The sequence below is a fragment of the Pleuronectes platessa genome, chromosome 2, assembly GCF_947347685.1.
Source record: "Pleuronectes platessa chromosome 2, fPlePla1.1, whole genome shotgun sequence".
NCBI classification, from domain to species: Eukaryota; Metazoa; Chordata; class Actinopteri; order Pleuronectiformes; family Pleuronectidae; genus Pleuronectes; species Pleuronectes platessa.
In genome coordinates, this window is record NC_070627.1 from 21970508 (window position 1) to 21988603 (window position 18096).

The following is an 18096-nucleotide window of genomic DNA, read 5'->3' on the forward strand; positions in this document are numbered from 1 at the left end:
GTCATTAAGTTGTATTTTTGGTTTACTAGGCAGATTTAGTTGCTTCTGGACAAAGCCAGAATTTCTGTTTCCCCTTGTTTCAGGTGTTTTGCTCAAATAAGCTGAGTTTTGAATTGTGCCTTCAAATCAAAGCTATTGTTCACAATGAGACAGTCAACTATAACGTCTCACCAGACTCAACTTTTTGTGTCATCTTTTCACAACCATAACAGGCCCATTGACCATAGCTTAGAGACCATGATGCTGTATATTCCCAGTGAACGGTCAATGTTTCTTAGAACTCACACAGTTAATGGCTTAAAGCAAAACCTTTCTAATCTGTTAGTTGACCGTCAAGACACTGTTCAGGAAACTATTAACTGAGGTTCAAGCAGCAGGTTGAGGAAGAAGTGGTTACTACTGAAAAATAAATAGCCCTAAAGCCTTCATCACCATCAGAGACTCGTTTTAAAATGTCAGTGTATTGAAGGATGTGTCCTTTTAAACCACAGTGTTCTCCCGGAGTGATTAAAGACAGAGTGCTTCACCTTTGCTTTTCCTCACTTTAAAGGGAGGAGAGCCAAAGGGTGGTGGATGTGATTCTGTCTCGTCGGGAGGACTTCGGTGTGTTCGACACGTTCATCTCAGAGTATGATCGCAGCATGGCCTTACTGGAGGAGAGCTGCAGGAACAGCCCAGCCTTCGCCAGCATCGTCAAGAAGTTTGAGGTACATTATTTGACCTAAAAATCCTTGTTGCCGTGAATGCGACTTCTTGCCAATGTCCGTATCGCTTTGTTTTCATCTGTTTTCTTTTTATAAACACATAAAGTATGAGCTAAGCGTGGGATCGGAGCTCCGCCTGATACCCAGAGATCCTCCTCGGAGGGGAAGTGTTTTGACAGTCACATATTTAAATCTCAGGTTCAGTTTCCATGTTTGTGGAGGGAAAGTAAAGCCTTGTGAGTGTTTTCGCGGAGCAGAGATCAAACCTGGTATTTCCCCTGGCTCTCGCTCAGCAGCTCTCAACCTATATTTTTGTCACCTAGCTTCCAGGGGGAGATAATGGCCTTTTTTTTTTAAACCCTCTCTATCCTGCTCCTCTCCATGGGACTGACCTTTCCACTGTCATGCTCACACATTTTACACTCGCTCAACACAAAATACTCGCTCTTTGTCCGGCATGAATCTCTTCATCCCACATACGCCCAGGAGATTGGAGCAGTGGGATTTGTTGGAGGGGATCAAAATGCAGTGAAGGGCTTGAATGTCATTGCATCGGCCCATGAATTGTGCTCCTGGATCACCTAATCAACCCTTTATCAGTGTGTTGACTAGGAATGTGGATAGTCTGTGCTGGTAACAATGACATGTTTCAACTAAAAGACAGGATATTAAGAGAGGCTATAGATAAGACCAGAGAGATACAGCGGTAGATTTGTCATTTCCATGCAGCCGTGCTCTGTGGAAAGAATTGATTCACCACTTACAGAGTTATAACTGCTGTGCAGCAGCACACAGCTCAGCCTGTTTAGAAATAATAATGATTTCCTCTTTGGTCATTTTAACCGCGTTATTTACAGATTTTGTGGATGCATTTTTGTGCCACAGCTCATTTAAACCTATTCCAAAGAGCATCTCTCTACCCAAATGCACGCAGTTCCATACTGTACTTTGATTGGCTCGTGACACAATGGCTCCAGGCGTTTCAAGTTTGATAAGAAAAGCGAACGGACAATGCACCAAATGCTTCCGCCCATGAATATTCAGCAGCAGCTGGCCCATTCCAGAAACACAGTGGCTCTGCCAGACTTTAGTGGGACTAATGTAAACATAAGAGGGTGAAGGTGAGAGATGGCGTCTCCGTGCCGTCATCACGTTCAATAAACACTCGCCTTTAGTGTCTTAAAGCAGGTTTTCAAACTTGGTCTGTGTCAGCCAATAATTTAACCTCCCATATAACCTTGATCAAACTCATTAATGATCTTCTGCATTTTGGCTGCATGGCGCTGAGTTCCTCTTTCCACACTTCATAAACCTTTAACTGCTACCTGCAGAGGCCATAAACGGGCTGATTTGCAACAAAAGATAAAACCATGAATGGGCATCATCTTATCTAAGGAGCAAAGTCATCTTTAATCAGGTTCTGTGTGGATGAGAATTTGCCTTTGTTTTTCAGTTTTGTTTAGTTTTTTCATTGACCCTCATTTGTGTCAATGTTAAGAATGTGATTCCTGTAACACCCCAAACATTCACACCCAGAGGCACATTGAACTGTTCTTTAGTCCACTGGCAGATTCAAAGCACCTGCCACTGCAAATACGCATTGCATATTGGTTTTACATTTCCCATATTGCATATAAACCTGTAACCTGGGGTCTGTCCTCCTCTTCGTCCCCAACCTACCGTGCGTGTGTGTGTTTGTGTGTCTGTGATGATTGATGCCGTGCTCAATCGGATCACTGCCTTGGGACTTGCATGGCGTGTGTGACTGCTCTGTAATAGAGGAGAAGGTGGGCTAATAGAGGAGAGACTGTATAGATAAGACTGAGAGGGACAACAGTCATCCGTCTGCTGGTTGTGTAACTCAGTGCTGATCTGAATATTTTCTCAAACTCAACATTTTCAGCATTGGCTTCTATTTTGCTTCTCTTTCTCTGTTCTCAGTTTTAAACCCTCACTTGCCTCTCCACCTCTCTTTCCTCTCCACCCGCCTCCTCCTCCATCTGTGCTGCTACGAGCCAGGGCCAAAAGTGGTAGTAATCTCATTGTGGATGTGGTGATGACAGTGATGAAGTAGCCGCAGACCCTGATCAGATCAGTGCTAGACCCTTACAGGATTAAAGCCTCCTCTCCACAGCCACTTGCTTGTTTACAGCACCATCTATAAACATTGGCAGACACTATGGTGTGTGTCTGTGTGTGCTCGTGGCCCCTGTGTGCAAGTGTGTTTGCACCTCTGTGTATTTTTGCCTGATTGTTTTGCAGGGGCATGTCCGGACACAAAATCTTGTGGATCTTGTGAAACTGTTTTTTTGGAGATCTCTTCAGCTTGGATTTATATTCATGTCACGGCCTCTGGGTTTGTGCAGAGCCTGTGTGTGTGTTCTCTCTCGTGCGGGAAACCCAGGAGGATGAGAGGAGGAGGCTGTGCAGCAGGTGGACGGAGAGAGATGGAGGGGGAGAGAGGTGGAGGGGGAGAGCGATGGAGTGAATTCCTTGTAAAGGCAGCTGGGCAATGAGGCAGACAGAAGCTAATTAGAGAAGCAGCCTCCTTTACAACTCCCCAATTAGATCGGTTGTGTGTGTGCGTGCAGGAAATCAGCTGGCCGTGACGGAGGCTGAAAGGTGTATTTGTCCGTGCATGTGTGTGTGTGTGCGCGTGCGTGTGCGTGTGTATCTCCCAGCACGAGGCCTCACACATACCCTCTTCTCTCCTCCTCCGTTTGGCTCGCTCAGCCAAACAAACCGAGCGCCAATTACCATCTCTGGAAAGCCACTTCCTCTGAGCAAGTGTCAATTGGATGACAATCTACAAGCGACACTTGAGAAGAGCAGATGTTCTGAGGCCAGTAATATTGAGGAGCTGGTTATTATCATGCTGTGATGGGGAGGGAGGAGGAGCATGAGAGGGAGGGGGGGACTGAAAAGTTAATCTCAATTAGGGGTTGTTGCTGAGGAAGGAGGGAAGCATGATGAGACGGAAAAGGAAAGAGCAAGAGACATAAAGACAAGCATACATGAAGACCTGCTCATTAAAAGAGCCATCAGCCCGCCCTCTGCTTTACTTCTGACTTGTGATAATGAAGACAAAGAGCATTAAGTGTGTAGCTTGCTTCTCCCATATCTGCTCTTTACAGGCCCAGTCACTGTTATCTCTGGAGTGTGTGTGTCTGTGTGTGTCTGTGTGTCTGCAGTGTAAATAGCATGAAATGCAGTTTCCCGCAGGGTGCTATCTGTGCCTCTCTAATGAAGGGTAGGACTTCATTGGATTATAAAAAAGACTTGTGTGTGTGTGTGTGTGTGTGTGTGTGTGTGTGTGTGTGTGTGTGTGTGTGTGTGTGTGTGTCAGTCCCCCGTTGCTTCTCCACCTCTCAGGATATAAATACCTGTCAGATACAATTAGGTCCTGATTGATTTTCTCTCTTTGATTTTGCCAATTTCAGCCTCTTTCACCTGCAAACGACTCCTCTTAGAAGAAGAATGGGATTTGCTCAGTTTTTTTTTTGGTGCAGGAAAAGATAGGTGAAGGTCAACCTGTCCGACAGTGTTCGCTTTGTCAAGTGTGACCTTGACTCGTAGCATCTTATACTCAAGGTCGTCCTCGTTAGGAGACAGAGCAGTGGTTTGGTGGGTGTGGTTCGGGGGATTCAGAGGGGTTCTGTGTCGGGCCATAGAATAATGAGAGTTTCATTTTGCTCCAGTTTTATTCTGCAAAAATGTTTGAAGTCATTGATACATGGTTAAACAATTCAGTTACTGAATGCTAATAAAAGCATTTTCATATGAGATGAAGCATGCAGTACACGATACAGTATAAATATATTAATGGGACAAAAGCACTATGCAGAACTATATCCCTCCATCCATCCATTCATTTCTTCCTTCCATCCCTCCATTCATCGATCCACCCATCCTTCTATCCATCCCTCTGTCCTTCCTTCCTGACTTCCTTCCATCTTTGCATCCATCCTGCCTTCCTACCTTCCTACCTTCCTACCTTCCTACCTTCCTACTTTCCTACCATCCTTCCTTCCTTCCTTCCTTCCTTCCTTCCTTCCTTCCTTCCTTCCTTCCTTCCTTCCTTCCATCTATCCATCCATCCCTCTGTCCTTCCTTCCATTTATCCTTCCCTCCTTCCTTCCTACCTTCCTTCCTTCCATCCATTCATCCATCCATCCTTCTGTCCTTCCCTTGTTCTATCCATCCATCCATTACCTAGACCGCTTACCTTTACAATATCTATCAGAAAAAGAAAAACGTTTGTAACAAATGTTAATCTGTGACATTGGTACTTACTGTGAATTGTGTGTGTGTGTGTGTGTGTGTGTGTGTGTGTGTGTGTGTGTGTGTGTGTGTGTGTACAGACACGCGTCCCAAAAGACACTGAGGTCCCACTGAAACACCAGCTGCTGCAGGTCATAGTGAGAGTTCTTCAGTACCGGATGCTACTCACAGGTAACACAGACATACCGTTAGTGTGCACTCTCTGTAAAGCAAAGTCTGAGCAGTATATGCTGAAATGTGATTACTATGGTCTTTAAAATCTATAAATGTTTAAGACCGACTAAGGAGAGGAGTATTAGCATATTGGCATGGCATGGCATGTCATCTCTTGCACTTAATGAGCTGCCCTTCACAGACAGTTAAAAACAGTTTTTTCTTAGTAAGCATTAAGGTGTATTATAATCATAATTTTTCATGCCTTTACTCTTTCCTCTGTTGTCTCCAGATTACCTGAACAACCTGTCTCCTGACTCTAAAGAATATGAAGACACACAAGGTAGGAAGCATGATAATAATATTTTTCTTTCAGTGGTCATAGACCCAGTCACACACATACACACTGCAGCTGCTTGACATGTATCAGAGCACAGTTATTGAGTCACAATGGCTGAGTGTCTTTACTGGAGTCGATTGCATATAAATCTCTCCTTGTTTCCCTGTTTGTGTTGCAGCTGCCTTGGTGATCGTGTCCGAGCTGGCCGACCAGGCCAATGACAATTTGAAACAGGGGGTGAGTTTTTTTATCTGGATAACACCCCATGTGTTTTATATTCAACCTGCAGAGTTTGACATATTCACAGCTATTGAGATACGTCTTTATATTCCCCGTGGCAATGAAAGGCCAATTTTCCGATGGAGATCGAGTGTGAGCGAGTCAGACCGACGTGGTTTTGAGGCGCGTGAATCCCTCTTCTATATGACACGCGGGAGTGAAGGAGAGGTCTATCCCTCTTTGGCGGTGGCCTCTGAAACTTGCTGATTAACGCAAGGGGCGAGGAGAGATGATGTCAACAGAGCGTCCCAGGTGTATCATTACAAAGGGAGCAGTGTGAAGGGTGGACACGGCTTACGCTCCCCCTCAAACATGAGCAGCTCTTGGAGATCATTCACAAACCCTCCCTCCTCTCCCTGTCAGGATCCCCTGTGCCTCACTTTTATCAAACTGTGTTTTTTCTCATCTGTGCACTTACACTGACACGCACACACAGGCGGACAGACAGTGGAAACAGAGGCTCCCTCTATCTCTTCACCCCCCCCCCCCCCCCCATTCAGCTCTCACTATCGCATCCCCTTCTGCATTCCCTCCCTTTCATTCACGCACAAACAGGGACGGTTTCATTCTCTTGTCTCCTCTTCCGTCCATCAGTGGATAATCTCCGTCCATCTCTCTGCTCTTTCCTCCCCCCGCAGGAGAACCTGCTGCGTCTGGTCCACATAGAGTACAGTGTTAAAGGAAAGAGGGACCTCCTGAAGTCCGGAAGGGTGAGCACCATCTCTCTGAGACTGGTCACTATTACGAGTCCTCTATCCAAACACAGCAACACATTGTTCCACAACCACATTCAAGCCATGAAAAGCCTTCACAGGACCTACAAACATGTATTTTCTAATGCCATAATGAAAAATGTTTCTTTTGGCAGATGTTTGTCAAAGAGGGCACACTAATGAAGGTGTCGAGGAAGAGCAGGCAGCCGCGACACCTGTTTCTGGTAATATATCTTCTGTACATATCATAAGAACTTCATCACATCAGACACAATGAGAGATAGGAAAGTGTTTAAGCCTTTAAAAATATTGTAGGTTGTAATTTTCCCCTTCGTTACTTTTCAATATTTTAAAATAATAGACATTAAGGAGAAATTAGCCCAGCTCTCATATTTAAAGGTACAGTGTGTAAGATTTAGGTGAAAGGTTCTATTGGCAGAAGTTGAATATCAAATAATCCTACTGATCATCTAATTGAATCGAATTATTGTTGTGTTTTACCCTAGAATGGACCCGTTATATTTAAATACTCTTTACTTACATCGGGAGCAGGTCCTCCATGTTTTTTACACTAGCCTAAACTGGACAAACTAAACACCTTTTGTTTTTTTTATGACAATTTAATCATGGGATTAAGTAAAATGTTAGAATTGACTGATAATGAGGATTGTTGTTCATGTGCACATAGGCAGCTGGACTTCATTGTGTTTCTTGAAGACGTTTCCTCTCTCATCTTCAGTTCAGTTTGTCTGGTGTTGTCGTTAAAAAACAGATAAACAATGCATGTTGACGTATGGCGTTATTTGATGTTTGTTATTGCTGAGCATTGCTCGTTCTGGGGTTCAGTCATTGTTACATCAGCAATTTGATGCGAGTCGCTGCAGTAGAGAACACCTGCCGTATTATAAAAGCTGTGGTGAAAACAAAGCTAGCTCGATCTGCAAACATATGGGGGAATGTTGGGCGGAGGTCGGTCTGTGAGGTAGGTGAGGTTGAGGTGGAGGAGGAGGGGGGGCACGAGGCCAAGGCTGCAAAGACCTGCACCATGAGCACCACACCCGTGCACAAGGGCCTCCCCTCTCCGCTCTTCTCCTCTCCTCCCCTTCTCAGGACTTGTTTTCCAGGGCCCCACTTCCTCACAGGATGTTTGGTGTGGGTCACTGGATGCCGGCTTCCTGTGTATTGGGAGGGGCCTGACAGCGAAGTGAAGGCCAGACACCCTGTAGAAATGCCGGGAGGAGGAGGGGGAGGTGGCGAAGGAGGGGTGTCGGCACTACATAAACACATAACGCGAAGCAGGGAGACCCGCTCTATTGTTCAATCAAAAACATGTGCAATCAGTGCTGTCTAATGTTGTGAATTATGCTTGAGCAGCATTCATGAGCTCGGATAAGATACCAGGTGGATTTTTCTAATCTCCTATTCCCTCGTTCTCTCTGCTCAACAGGATTGCGGTTGAGCGATAGCTGAAAATGTTTGGGTGTTGATACTTCTAAGCTATGAGGGTTTTAAAGCCAATCGCCCCCTTGAAGTGGACGACTTCAGCAGCGTGTCAGGTGTTATTTATTGGCCTTTACTGAAAACATGTCCAAACCACAGTGAAAATGAAAACCATCACTCTCCTCAGCGACAGGGAGAAGCTGCAACTATGTCACAAGCCTGGGCTCAAAGAAGAAAGGTTGAATGAGGTAGAGAAGGGATTAGAAGGAGGGATGGAGATCCAGAGAGACGCCAGAGGATAGAGAGAATGAATGAAATGAATGAGAGCGGCAGCTGAAGGAGGTGAAGGGTTCGAGGATGAGACAAAACGCCACTGGTGGAGAGAGTAAATGGCTTAAGGTGGCGAGGGCTCAAGTGGGCGCATGCTGTGTCTCATGGGAGAGAGTCGGTTGTGCAGTCGCTTAACTTGGCGCTCGGTCGGGTTTCTGTTGGAGGAATCTTTGAGTAAATGAGCGGCACAGGGTGGAGCAGGGGAACTGCGGTGGCTGCTGCCCAGAGGTCGCAGGCCAGCGCCCCGGTTTGGCTATCATGCACTGTTTTGTCTGCAGCCAGGCGGCCAGTGAACCCATAACTGCGGCTTGTTTGTGTTGTTGTTGTGGTGAAGGTGGCCGGTTCCACCCAGCTCTGGTTCTCAGTGCAGCCTGAGAAGACAGGGAGGGCGAGGGGAGGCCTGGAGCCCGGGGCAGGGTGGAGAATTCCTGGATGCTGCCTTTATGGCCCCAGCGGATGTTTAGAGCACACATTAGGTGTGACCGATGATGTCATTTCTTTTGTCTGGGAAGAAATGAAATGCGTCTCTTTAACACAATGGGCCCTTGGTATGTTGAAGGATCACAATACTTTTTCTGCTAAAGAGCAAATAAATACTTTCTGAGCAGTAATGCCTTGATTTTGTTGTGTGTATACATGGGAATTTGCTGCGGACAGGATTCACAGGCATGTGTGAGTGATCTGAAAGGAAACATAATCTTAAGTAGTTGAGGCCACACTGTTGCTTTCATAGAAGAAAGACGAAACAATTAGGTGACAGCTACACTTTCCCTCAAGGCAACACCATCCTCTTGTGGTATTTATTGGGTATTACATTATGAGAAGCGTCATTCAGTTTTTGGGACCTAGTTTATTTCTCATGAATCTACCATGACTAACATATAACATACTAACCCTCTCATTTCCTCTTTCTGTGTTCTTCTTCATCAGATGAACGATATAATGCTGTACACCTACCCTCAGCAGGATGGGAAATACAGGCTTAAGAACACACTGTCTCTGTCTGGAATGAAGGTACAACTTCTCATTTCTCTGGCTCTTTTAAAACTTCATTGTTTTGCTGAAAGCTTTTTCCACTGAACTGTTTTTGTCCCTCAGGTGAGCAAACCTGTCCTAGACAACGTGTTGAACTGTCTCAGAATTGAGGTGTCTGACATCACCATTACACTCTCCGCCAGGTGAGCAGCTGACAGACAACCACTCCTGAAATGAACAGCGTGTACTTGAATAGGACCTGAAACGAGATTTGTTCTCGCCTCAAGCACTCAAGGTTTGAGATAGCAAGCCATTTAAAAGCACCGGGTGTGACAGTCTCTTTTTCTCTTCAGTTCGGTCGGAGAGAGGGAGGACTGGTTCCACACACTGAGTAGAGCCATAGCGGACCATGCTGCAGGACTCTGCACATTTGGTGGACCCTGCAGTGAGGTGAGAGAATAACTGTGACAACAGCAGAGGGTCTTTGTTAAAGACGAAAAGTTCTCTTTGATTGGTTCAATGCATCAACTGAAAGATGACTTGAATTGTAAATGATTAATAACTATAATAATATTATAATTATACTTATCTAAATAGATAGATAGATAGATAGATAGATAGATAGATAGATAGATAGATAGTCACTGTAAAGAAGTATGTGCTAATGGAGATATTGACAATACAAGTATTTTAAGTACTAGTGTGAAAGACACAAGTAACTGAGGCTTGAACCCAAATATAAATACAGATTTAAAGACTTAACTGAAGCTATACAAAGTTGCGTTAAACAAACATAGCTTGTCAAATTATGGGCAAGAGTAAAGCTTAATTTAAAAGACTATATAGATAAAAAATATATAAAATCAAATAAACATAGGCAGTGATGGTTACAGTCTGGCAGCCTAGTGACATGGTTATTGCATTAATCACTCTCATTTCATTATATCTAAGAGGAGTTGTACATATAGTCTGGGGGCCTCCTCAGTCTGTCTGTTGAGCTTGAACAAGTAAGCAGTGTGCCACTGAATGTATTTACTGTAGATTACAATAACTTTAAATGTAAAACAGTGTTTCACTGCAAAAATGTACATCAATACTGCAACTAAAGGTAATAGTTTTAAAAATCAACTATGGTTGGAAACTTACTCAGGTTCAAACATTTGAGCATTATCCCAACTTTGTGTAAACAGGCGCGTGAGAAGTTGTGGATGGCCCTGGGTGAAGCTGCTCCTGTGCTGGTGCCAGTTTCCCATGTGATGATGTGCATGAACTGTACCTCTGACTTCAGCCTCACACTAAGGCGACACCACTGCAACGCCTGTGGCAAGGTCAGATGCAACATGATAATCTGTTTTCATTTGTCTTGATCTTTTTTGTTACATGCTATTGTAAATCAGAAAAAGGTTTATGTCTGAAACTGTATTATGTCCAGGGCTGGTTAGTTAAATGTCTTGCATTCTGTGTCTCTGAGCAGGTGGTCTGTCGTGCCTGCTCCAGGAACAGATACCCACTGAAGTACCTCAAAGACCGAGTGGCCAAAGTTTGTGACCACTGCTTTGCCGAGCTCAGGAAAAAAGGTGAGTCTCAGCTCTTTGTATAAATAAGTGTCTCCCTGGTGGAAAACCCTCCTGGTGTGTTTTTCTCTTTGATACTTTCTTAACTGTGTATGTGTCTGTAGGTGGCAGCGTGACGGGGGCATGCGGCAGCTCCAGCCCTCGGACTCACCGGGCCAGTCGTCCCCTCTCTGCTGTCTTCCAGAGCCTGCAGCCCCCGAGTTTGTGGAAGAGCAGGAAGAGCAGCTCCTCTCTCAATCAAGTGAGCTGCACGTTCCAAATGGCTTCTGTGCTCCGGTTTCAAAATATGAAATAATAGTTAGATGTAAATATGGTCATGATGTGCATGTGTGTAAGTTAATTGATATTACAGAGAGTTCAGTCTTAGGTCTGAATGGAAAGAGTCATTTTCAGCACATCTTGTAATTAGTTGATTGTTTGGGTCATGTTTAATGACCTGTATTAGTGAGTAAGTAAAGAAGTGTTCCCTGACCGGGAATCGAACCCGGGCCGCGGCGGTGAGAGCGCCGAATCCTAACCACTAGACTACCAGGGACATGTTTAGATGTTGTCAAGCTTCTGTAATCGCATCTCAGGCATTTCTGACAGCTGCTCATGAGATGGCAAATGTTTGTAGTACACAACAGCTGCCAGCAGGGCTCACTATCTCCCACGATACCCTTCTTCACAGCTTCATAATAACAGTGATGCAGCCATGAACCCCTTGTTAAACAGATGGTTCACCCAAAAATGAAAATGCACTAATTATCTACTAACCGCTATGTCGAATGGAGGGTGTTTGAGTTCACAAAATACTTTTGGAGTTTCAGGGGTAAATAGTGCTGAGGCAGAATCCAATACAATTGGAGTCAATGGTGACCACTTCGTAGAAAACGTAAAAAAAACAACCTTCCCCCACCCCTCCATTGGCACAGTGGTGAATAGATAATGAGTGTTTTAATTTTTCTGTGAACTATCCTGTAAAGGGGTCCCGCTTATATCTTCAACACTCTGTATCTATCTACCTATATTTATGAGTGTCTAATATATCATGAATTTCATCAGGTGTCGCTCGGCGTGGAGGGCTCCACCATGAGTGGCAGCCTGCAGCGCCGAAAGAAGAGCAAGAGGAAATGGAAGCGGCTGTGGTTCCTCCTCAAAGACAAGGTGCTCTACACCTTCACAGCCCATGAGGTGAGGGGGCACAGAGTCTCCCACACCAGCCCCAAGACACTCACTCACATGCATGTCATAATCACACAAGGATCACAGAAGCATCTCCACTATTCTTCTTCTTCCCTTCTAGCCAACACAGTGCAGAATTGTTTAACTCCTATGTTTGCAGTGTTCAGCCTTTCCTCGGGGGCTGGACGCTTAATGTGACTTATACATAGGGATTCTCTGTGCTCTCTCCTTTTCTTTCCACAAGTGACGCTATGTTCTTCTGGACACGTTCAAAATGTATTATCTGCATAATGCAACATCTGTGTTATTAACTTGTATATGTGTGTTTGTTGTCTTCACTGTGGTTTCTCAGGATAAGGTGGCTGCGGAGAGTCTCCCTCTGCAGGGCTTCACCGTCAAGCTGACAGAGAGACCAGAGGTGGAGGAGAGCAGCAGCAGCGTGTTCCATCTGTACCACAAGAAAACCCTATACTACAGTTTCAGGGCCGAAGACCAACAGACTGCTCGCAGGTCAGCACTATGTTAAAGCAGTCATGGTTTTGAATTACTGTATAGCAGTGATATGAAAAACTCGTTCCCTGACCGGGAATCGAACCCTTTGTCCTGTGTAGGGGTGCGCCTGCATAGAGCATACCTCACCCTTGCATATGATTTGCATATCTTAAGCTAGATGGCTGTAGTGAGTGCTAATGCGTCAGTTTGATTAGCTCGAAAATACTGCTTTTTAATTCCATGTTCTCATATCTGCTTTGATAAAAAAAAAAAAAATTCACTCATCATCTACAAACAGATATGACGATGGGGGGAGGGGGGTGGGGTGTTTGAGTAAACAAAAAGCTTTTAGAGTTTCAGAGGTAAACAGCGTGGCAGCCAAATCCAACATAGTTGAAGTCAATGGAGACATCATGTAACTTAATTGATGATTTTGGTCTCTTTTAATGACCTGTATTAGTGAGTAAGTAAATAGTTGTTCCCTGACCGGGAATCGAACCCGGGCCGCGGCGGTGAGAGCGCCGAATCCTAACCACTAGACTACCAGGGACATGTTTAGATGTTGTCAAGCTTCTGTAATCGCATCTCAGGCATTTCTGACAGCTGCTCATGAGATGGCAAATGTTTGTAGTACACAACAGCTGCCAGCAGGGCTCACTATCTCCCACGATACCCTTCTTCACAGCTTCATAATAACAGTGATGCAGCCATGAACCCCTTGTTAAACAGATGGTTCACCCAAAAATGAAAATGCTCTAATTATCTACTCACCACTATGTCGATGGAGGGTGTGTGTGTGTGTTTAGCCAGCGCACCGGGGCTCCAACCCCGCCCACCTGCTCGGACAGACCCACAGTGAGTTCTGAGCTCTGAAGATGGTCCGATCTAGAGACATGCCGTCTTCTCTTGTTAAACTGAATAAGCAGCGCTAACAAGCCAGCCCCTTTTTGTGAGGCCATGTATTGTCCATAGTGTGCAGGGGCAGGAAACCTTTAGTATCAGAAGAGACATTTTGCCCCCTCTTCTGAGCGAGTGGGCGGGGTCGGAGCCCTGCGACCCGTGCTCTTGCCACACACACACACACACACACACACACACACACACACACACACACACACACACACACACACACACACAAACACGCCTACTCCTGGTATTTCATGATGGCCTGATACGATGATAATTTAAAAAATGAACGTGACGTTCACTCACGTTCATCGTTACGTTCACGTTAATAATATGAAAACTGATTCGTTAATTTCAGCGTCCGCGGAAAATATGCACAACACTGTACTGTACAGCCACTGCAGAGGGGCTGAAGAGCCGCGGGTTGCCGACCCCTGTGCGGAACCGAATTTGTATGGTGTATTGGACGTTTTTGCGTCTCCTGTGGCAGCAGTGTCCATCCCTTTTAGCTGTCCTCTGGAAACACTTCCGTTGTGTTTTCTCCTCTATTTGCAGCGCGTTTGTCTATTTGCAGCGCTTTTCTGTAATGTGTTGTGTTGTGTTGTGAAATTGATGAAGATGTTTTCCTTCTTTGCTTGTGTTTTGTCAACTTGCATGTGTTTTGTCAACTTGCATGTGTTTTCTTAAGTTGCTGTTCGTTGAGCTCTCAGGGCCACCGTAGTAAACAGTGCTGAGGCAGAATCCAATACAACTTCTAGAGTTTCAGAGGTAAACAGCGTTGCAGCCAAATCCAAAACAGTTGAAGTCAATGGAGACATCATGTAACTTAATTGATTATTTTGGTCTCTTTTAATGAACCCGGGCAGCGGCGGTGAGAGCTCCGAATCCTAACCACTAGACTACCAGGGACATATTAGGGTATTGTCAAGCCCTTGGAATCGAAAGACAGGCATTTATGACAGCTGCTCGTGAGATGACACTTGTTTGTGGAACACAACATCTGCCGGCAGGGCTCACTATCTCCCTCTATACCCCTCTTCACATCTTCATAATAACAGTGATGTAACTCCACAAACTCCTTGTTAAAGGGATAGTTCACCCAAAAATGAAAATTCACAAATTATCTACTCACCACTATGTGGATGGAGGGGTGGGTGAAGTGTTTGAATCTGCTAAACACTTTCGGAGTTCCAGGGGTAAACAGTGTTGCAGCAAATACAAATCTATTGAAGTAACTGGCGACCACTTCGTAAAAAACATTAAAAAGAAACTACTGACATAAAATGCTTCCACAAATATAGTCATGATGTCCTTGTGTGTAAGTATAGTGTTATTACATAGAGTCCAGTATTAGCTCTGAATGGAAACATTTTCAGCAGTAACCTAATTGATTAATTTGGACCTTGTTAACGACCTGTATTAGTGGGTAAGTAAACAACTGTTCCCTGACCGGGAATCGAACCCGGGCCGCGGCGGTGAGAGCGCCGAATCCTAACCACTAGACCACCAGGGACATGTTCAGGGCATGTTTAGCACCTGGAATTCAAAGACAGGCATTTCTGACAGCTGTTCATGAGATGACACTTGTTTGTAGTACACAACAGCTGCCAGCAGGGCTCACTATCTCCCTCTATACCTTCACCCACGGGGCCATGCTGACATCAGAGACAACTTGTGATAGCTGCTGTTACTGCTGCAGTAAATTACGCAGTTTTGACTTGAATATAAATAATGGGGCTTGCGGTCACTTGGATGACACCACAGGAACAGTATGGAGGCATTTTATGTGTTTTTCTGTTGATTTTTTCTGACAGAAGAATAGGTCACCATTTACTTTAATTGTATTGGATTTGGCTGCAACACTGTTTACCCCTGAAACTCCAAAAGTGCTTTGTGGACTCAAACTGTTCACCTAGCCCTCCGTTGGCATTGTGGTGAGTAGATAATGGGGGAATTTTCAAGCTTCGGTGAACTATCCCTTTAAATATGTCAGATTAACACTTTTTGCAAAAAGATCTCAGCATTCAAGAGTCAACATATAGATAAAATAAACAAATGTCGTGAAAATCCATTCAATTGTTTTGAGTGATCTTGTTTACAAACAATCCAGCCAACGAACAACCTGACAGGTAGTGAAACAAACAAATGCAAGAGATCGATATCAAATTGTTTGTATAGTTTAAAAATATACTTTTGACTGATATATCGTTCATATTTTTACACTCACAAATATTGATATCAGGATGAGTCAACAGTGGATACGGTACATACTGTACTCGTACATGCGGTTTATGTACGAGTTAAGTTAAAGGACTGTTAACCACAAAACATAAAGTTTTAAAACCAAGATATAGATTAAGAAAACAAATAAGTTTCAAGAGGCTCATTTATTGTGATTTGTTGCTAATATACTATTTTGAAAATGATAGTCATCTTAATAAAGTGTGTGACTGTGAAAGTGAATTGCAGGTCTTTAATGCTGTGTTTCGGTTGGAATGAGGCACTTTCCATAAAGTTTGAGGAAAGCAGTATAGGCCGAGATATCGTAACGTCTCAAATAAATTTAAAAAACAGTTGCTGTGCCCGTTATGGTCTAATGTTCCACTTTCCTTTGTTCCAGGTGGGTGAACGCCATTGAGGAAGCTACTGTTTTATAGCACCTGCTCAGTGTGGCTGCTCGAGCTCCTCTGTGGAGCACAACATAGCTACCTGCTGCATCTGGACTCACACCAGTGAGGAGTCATCATGTCTGGCCTGTTGTGGAATATAACACAACATTATGATCACCAGGGGCGGCTTAGTCAAGGCGGCCGGTCAGAACATTTTAGGGAGAACATTTTATCCCCTCAGTTACAACATTGTACAAGTTCCATCCTGTTCAAATCTGCTACTGTTTTGTCTTTGCTGTATTTTGGTGTCTTTGACCAGCGTCTCCACTGAATTATGAAACTACTCTTTTGGCTCTGGAGGAGATGGTCACATCACATCCTCTGTTCTAATACAAGGGACATTTCAAGGTTACTTTTTCTGCAAAATGATCAAAAACAACCATTGCTCCTCAGTAGTTTTAATAGCTCATTAAAGGGAAAATATCTTCCGCAGATTTAGAGAGATGTCTGGTATTCCGAATATATATTTGGTATTCTGAATATATATTGTGATGTATACACTACTGATACAGATACTGAGGTGAATTATATGATTTATTTGTATAGAAAAATGGTGTCACGCTGTGTTTTGAGTAAGAGGTCATTTTATTCAATGTAGTGTGCGTACATTATGTTTCTCGTGGCGTTTTTACAAAGTCCTACTCTTGCGTTGAATCTACAGAGCGACAGAATGACCCTCAGCATGGCAGCCAGTCAACAGTCCTTCTACGCTGAGGAGAACTTGCTTTGTATTTGAATCTGTAGGTTCTTAAAATGCTTTCACAGTTTGACATACCCAGTTCTCAAGTGCCAGTTATTTTCATCCTGTTGAATGCAATGCAACGTGCAACTGATGATGAATGTGCCTGATATGAAATTGTGCTCCTCATTTGTCATTATGTTATCACAGTACTGTACTACTGTCATGTCCTCACAAAAGACCTTGATAACATTAGCTTTTTCTAAAAGTCTAGTCTTGTATACTGTAACCTTCTAGTATTACGAACAGTTCTGTTACTGCCCAGTAACATAAGAATATACTATTGTGCCATTTTTTATTCACGCCTTTTTTCATGCTCTATACATGGATGCTCTATACATGGATGTAATTACAATTTAACCACTGGAACATCATGGACATTGCTAAGAAAGAGCCCCTGTTAAACTACCATCTGCCATCGTTCGTCATCTGAGCCGAAGGAAACACATTGAAGTTTCACTTCTCTCCTGATAAAACATGAACACACCCCCATCGCTTCTCTTAAAGAACCAATCTGAAGGCATTAGCTGCTCCGTAACACAGGAGATCCTTCACCCTGTCAAACCACATCATTTCTCAAGCACACAATCGTCAAGTACTGTGCAGCTTTTCTACCTTTTTCTTATGGGCCATACCGATACTGTTATTATGGATTGTACCTCTTGCATATAGTGCATTGTAAATGTTTATGTATATAGATACTTATAAAAATAAACTCCTTTAAAACCTTGTATATGTCATGTGCTTTCATAGTGGGGTGCACACACTGCATTATTACTCTTTCATTATTATGTCCTATATGTTTATCATTACATTTTTTATTCCATTCCACTTCCATTATTATAATGTACAGTTTTATGTTAATGTCATGTGAAATGTTTCTCATCTCCAATATTACCTTTTCTTTTCCGGGTTTTAGTAAATTTTTTGGCTTACTGATTTATTATATTTGTTTTCTTTTTTATGTTTATGTAGCAATTACTTCTGTTGTTATATATTTAGGTATTGGTCCTCTCTTTCCCATCATTTCACTAGATCATTTTATCACTTATTTATTATATGCTTATGTTATTATTTATTATATTATATCATCTAAAAAACATAACTGGACCCATTAAAATAGACACCGGTGCAATCAAAGAGTATAAATACTACTTTTGTAAAACACAACGCTCCTGGTTTAGTCTTCATGTTTATTGTATTAGATGGCTTCCCAAATGCAGCTCATATTGAAGGGTTGTTGATATGAAGGGTATTACTGGCAAACCCATGTGTCTCCATTGCTTGTTCAAACACTTGGGTTGTGTGTCTGTTTCATCCAGCAGGGGGCAGCCGTA

The 18096-nt window shown here is 43.6% G+C and overlaps 1 protein-coding gene and 3 non-coding genes across 5 annotated transcripts in view; 1 reads left to right on the forward strand and 3 right to left on the reverse strand.

The window, feature by feature from the left end:
* The window catches only part of fgd5a (FYVE, RhoGEF and PH domain containing 5a), a 35340-nt gene extending 17851 nt beyond the window's left edge, over window positions 1-17489 (forward strand). Inside the window, exons 7-21 of one of the 2 annotated variants that reach the window (XM_053439645.1) lie at window positions 551-707; window positions 5066-5156; window positions 5431-5481; window positions 5657-5715; window positions 6396-6467; window positions 6626-6694; window positions 9171-9254; window positions 9339-9418; window positions 9569-9665; window positions 10406-10543; window positions 10690-10792; window positions 10894-11030; window positions 11834-11962; window positions 12306-12463; window positions 15972-17489. In XM_053439645.1, the coding sequence (XP_053295620.1) occupies window positions 551-707; window positions 5066-5156; window positions 5431-5481; window positions 5657-5715; window positions 6396-6467; window positions 6626-6694; window positions 9171-9254; window positions 9339-9418; window positions 9569-9665; window positions 10406-10543; window positions 10690-10792; window positions 10894-11030; window positions 11834-11962; window positions 12306-12463; window positions 15972-16008 (1462 nt within the window). In that variant the 3' untranslated portion in view covers window positions 16009-17489. The remainder of the gene's footprint in view (window positions 1-550; window positions 708-5065; window positions 5157-5430; window positions 5482-5656; window positions 5716-6395; window positions 6468-6625; window positions 6695-9170; window positions 9255-9338; window positions 9419-9568; window positions 9666-10405; window positions 10544-10689; window positions 10793-10893; window positions 11031-11833; window positions 11963-12305; window positions 12464-15971) is intronic. The other variant, XM_053439653.1, reaches the window with a different exon arrangement.
* On the reverse strand, window positions 11253-11324 carry trnae-cuc (transfer RNA glutamic acid (anticodon CUC)). The gene has a single exon. It is a non-coding gene; the product is annotated as a tRNA-Glu (tRNA).
* On the reverse strand, window positions 12924-12995 carry trnae-cuc (transfer RNA glutamic acid (anticodon CUC)). Its single transcript has one exon. It is a non-coding gene; the product is annotated as a tRNA-Glu (tRNA).
* On the reverse strand, window positions 14793-14864 carry trnae-cuc (transfer RNA glutamic acid (anticodon CUC)). Its single transcript has one exon. It is a non-coding gene; the product is annotated as a tRNA-Glu (tRNA).
* Window positions 17490-18096: the final 607 nt, after the last annotated feature.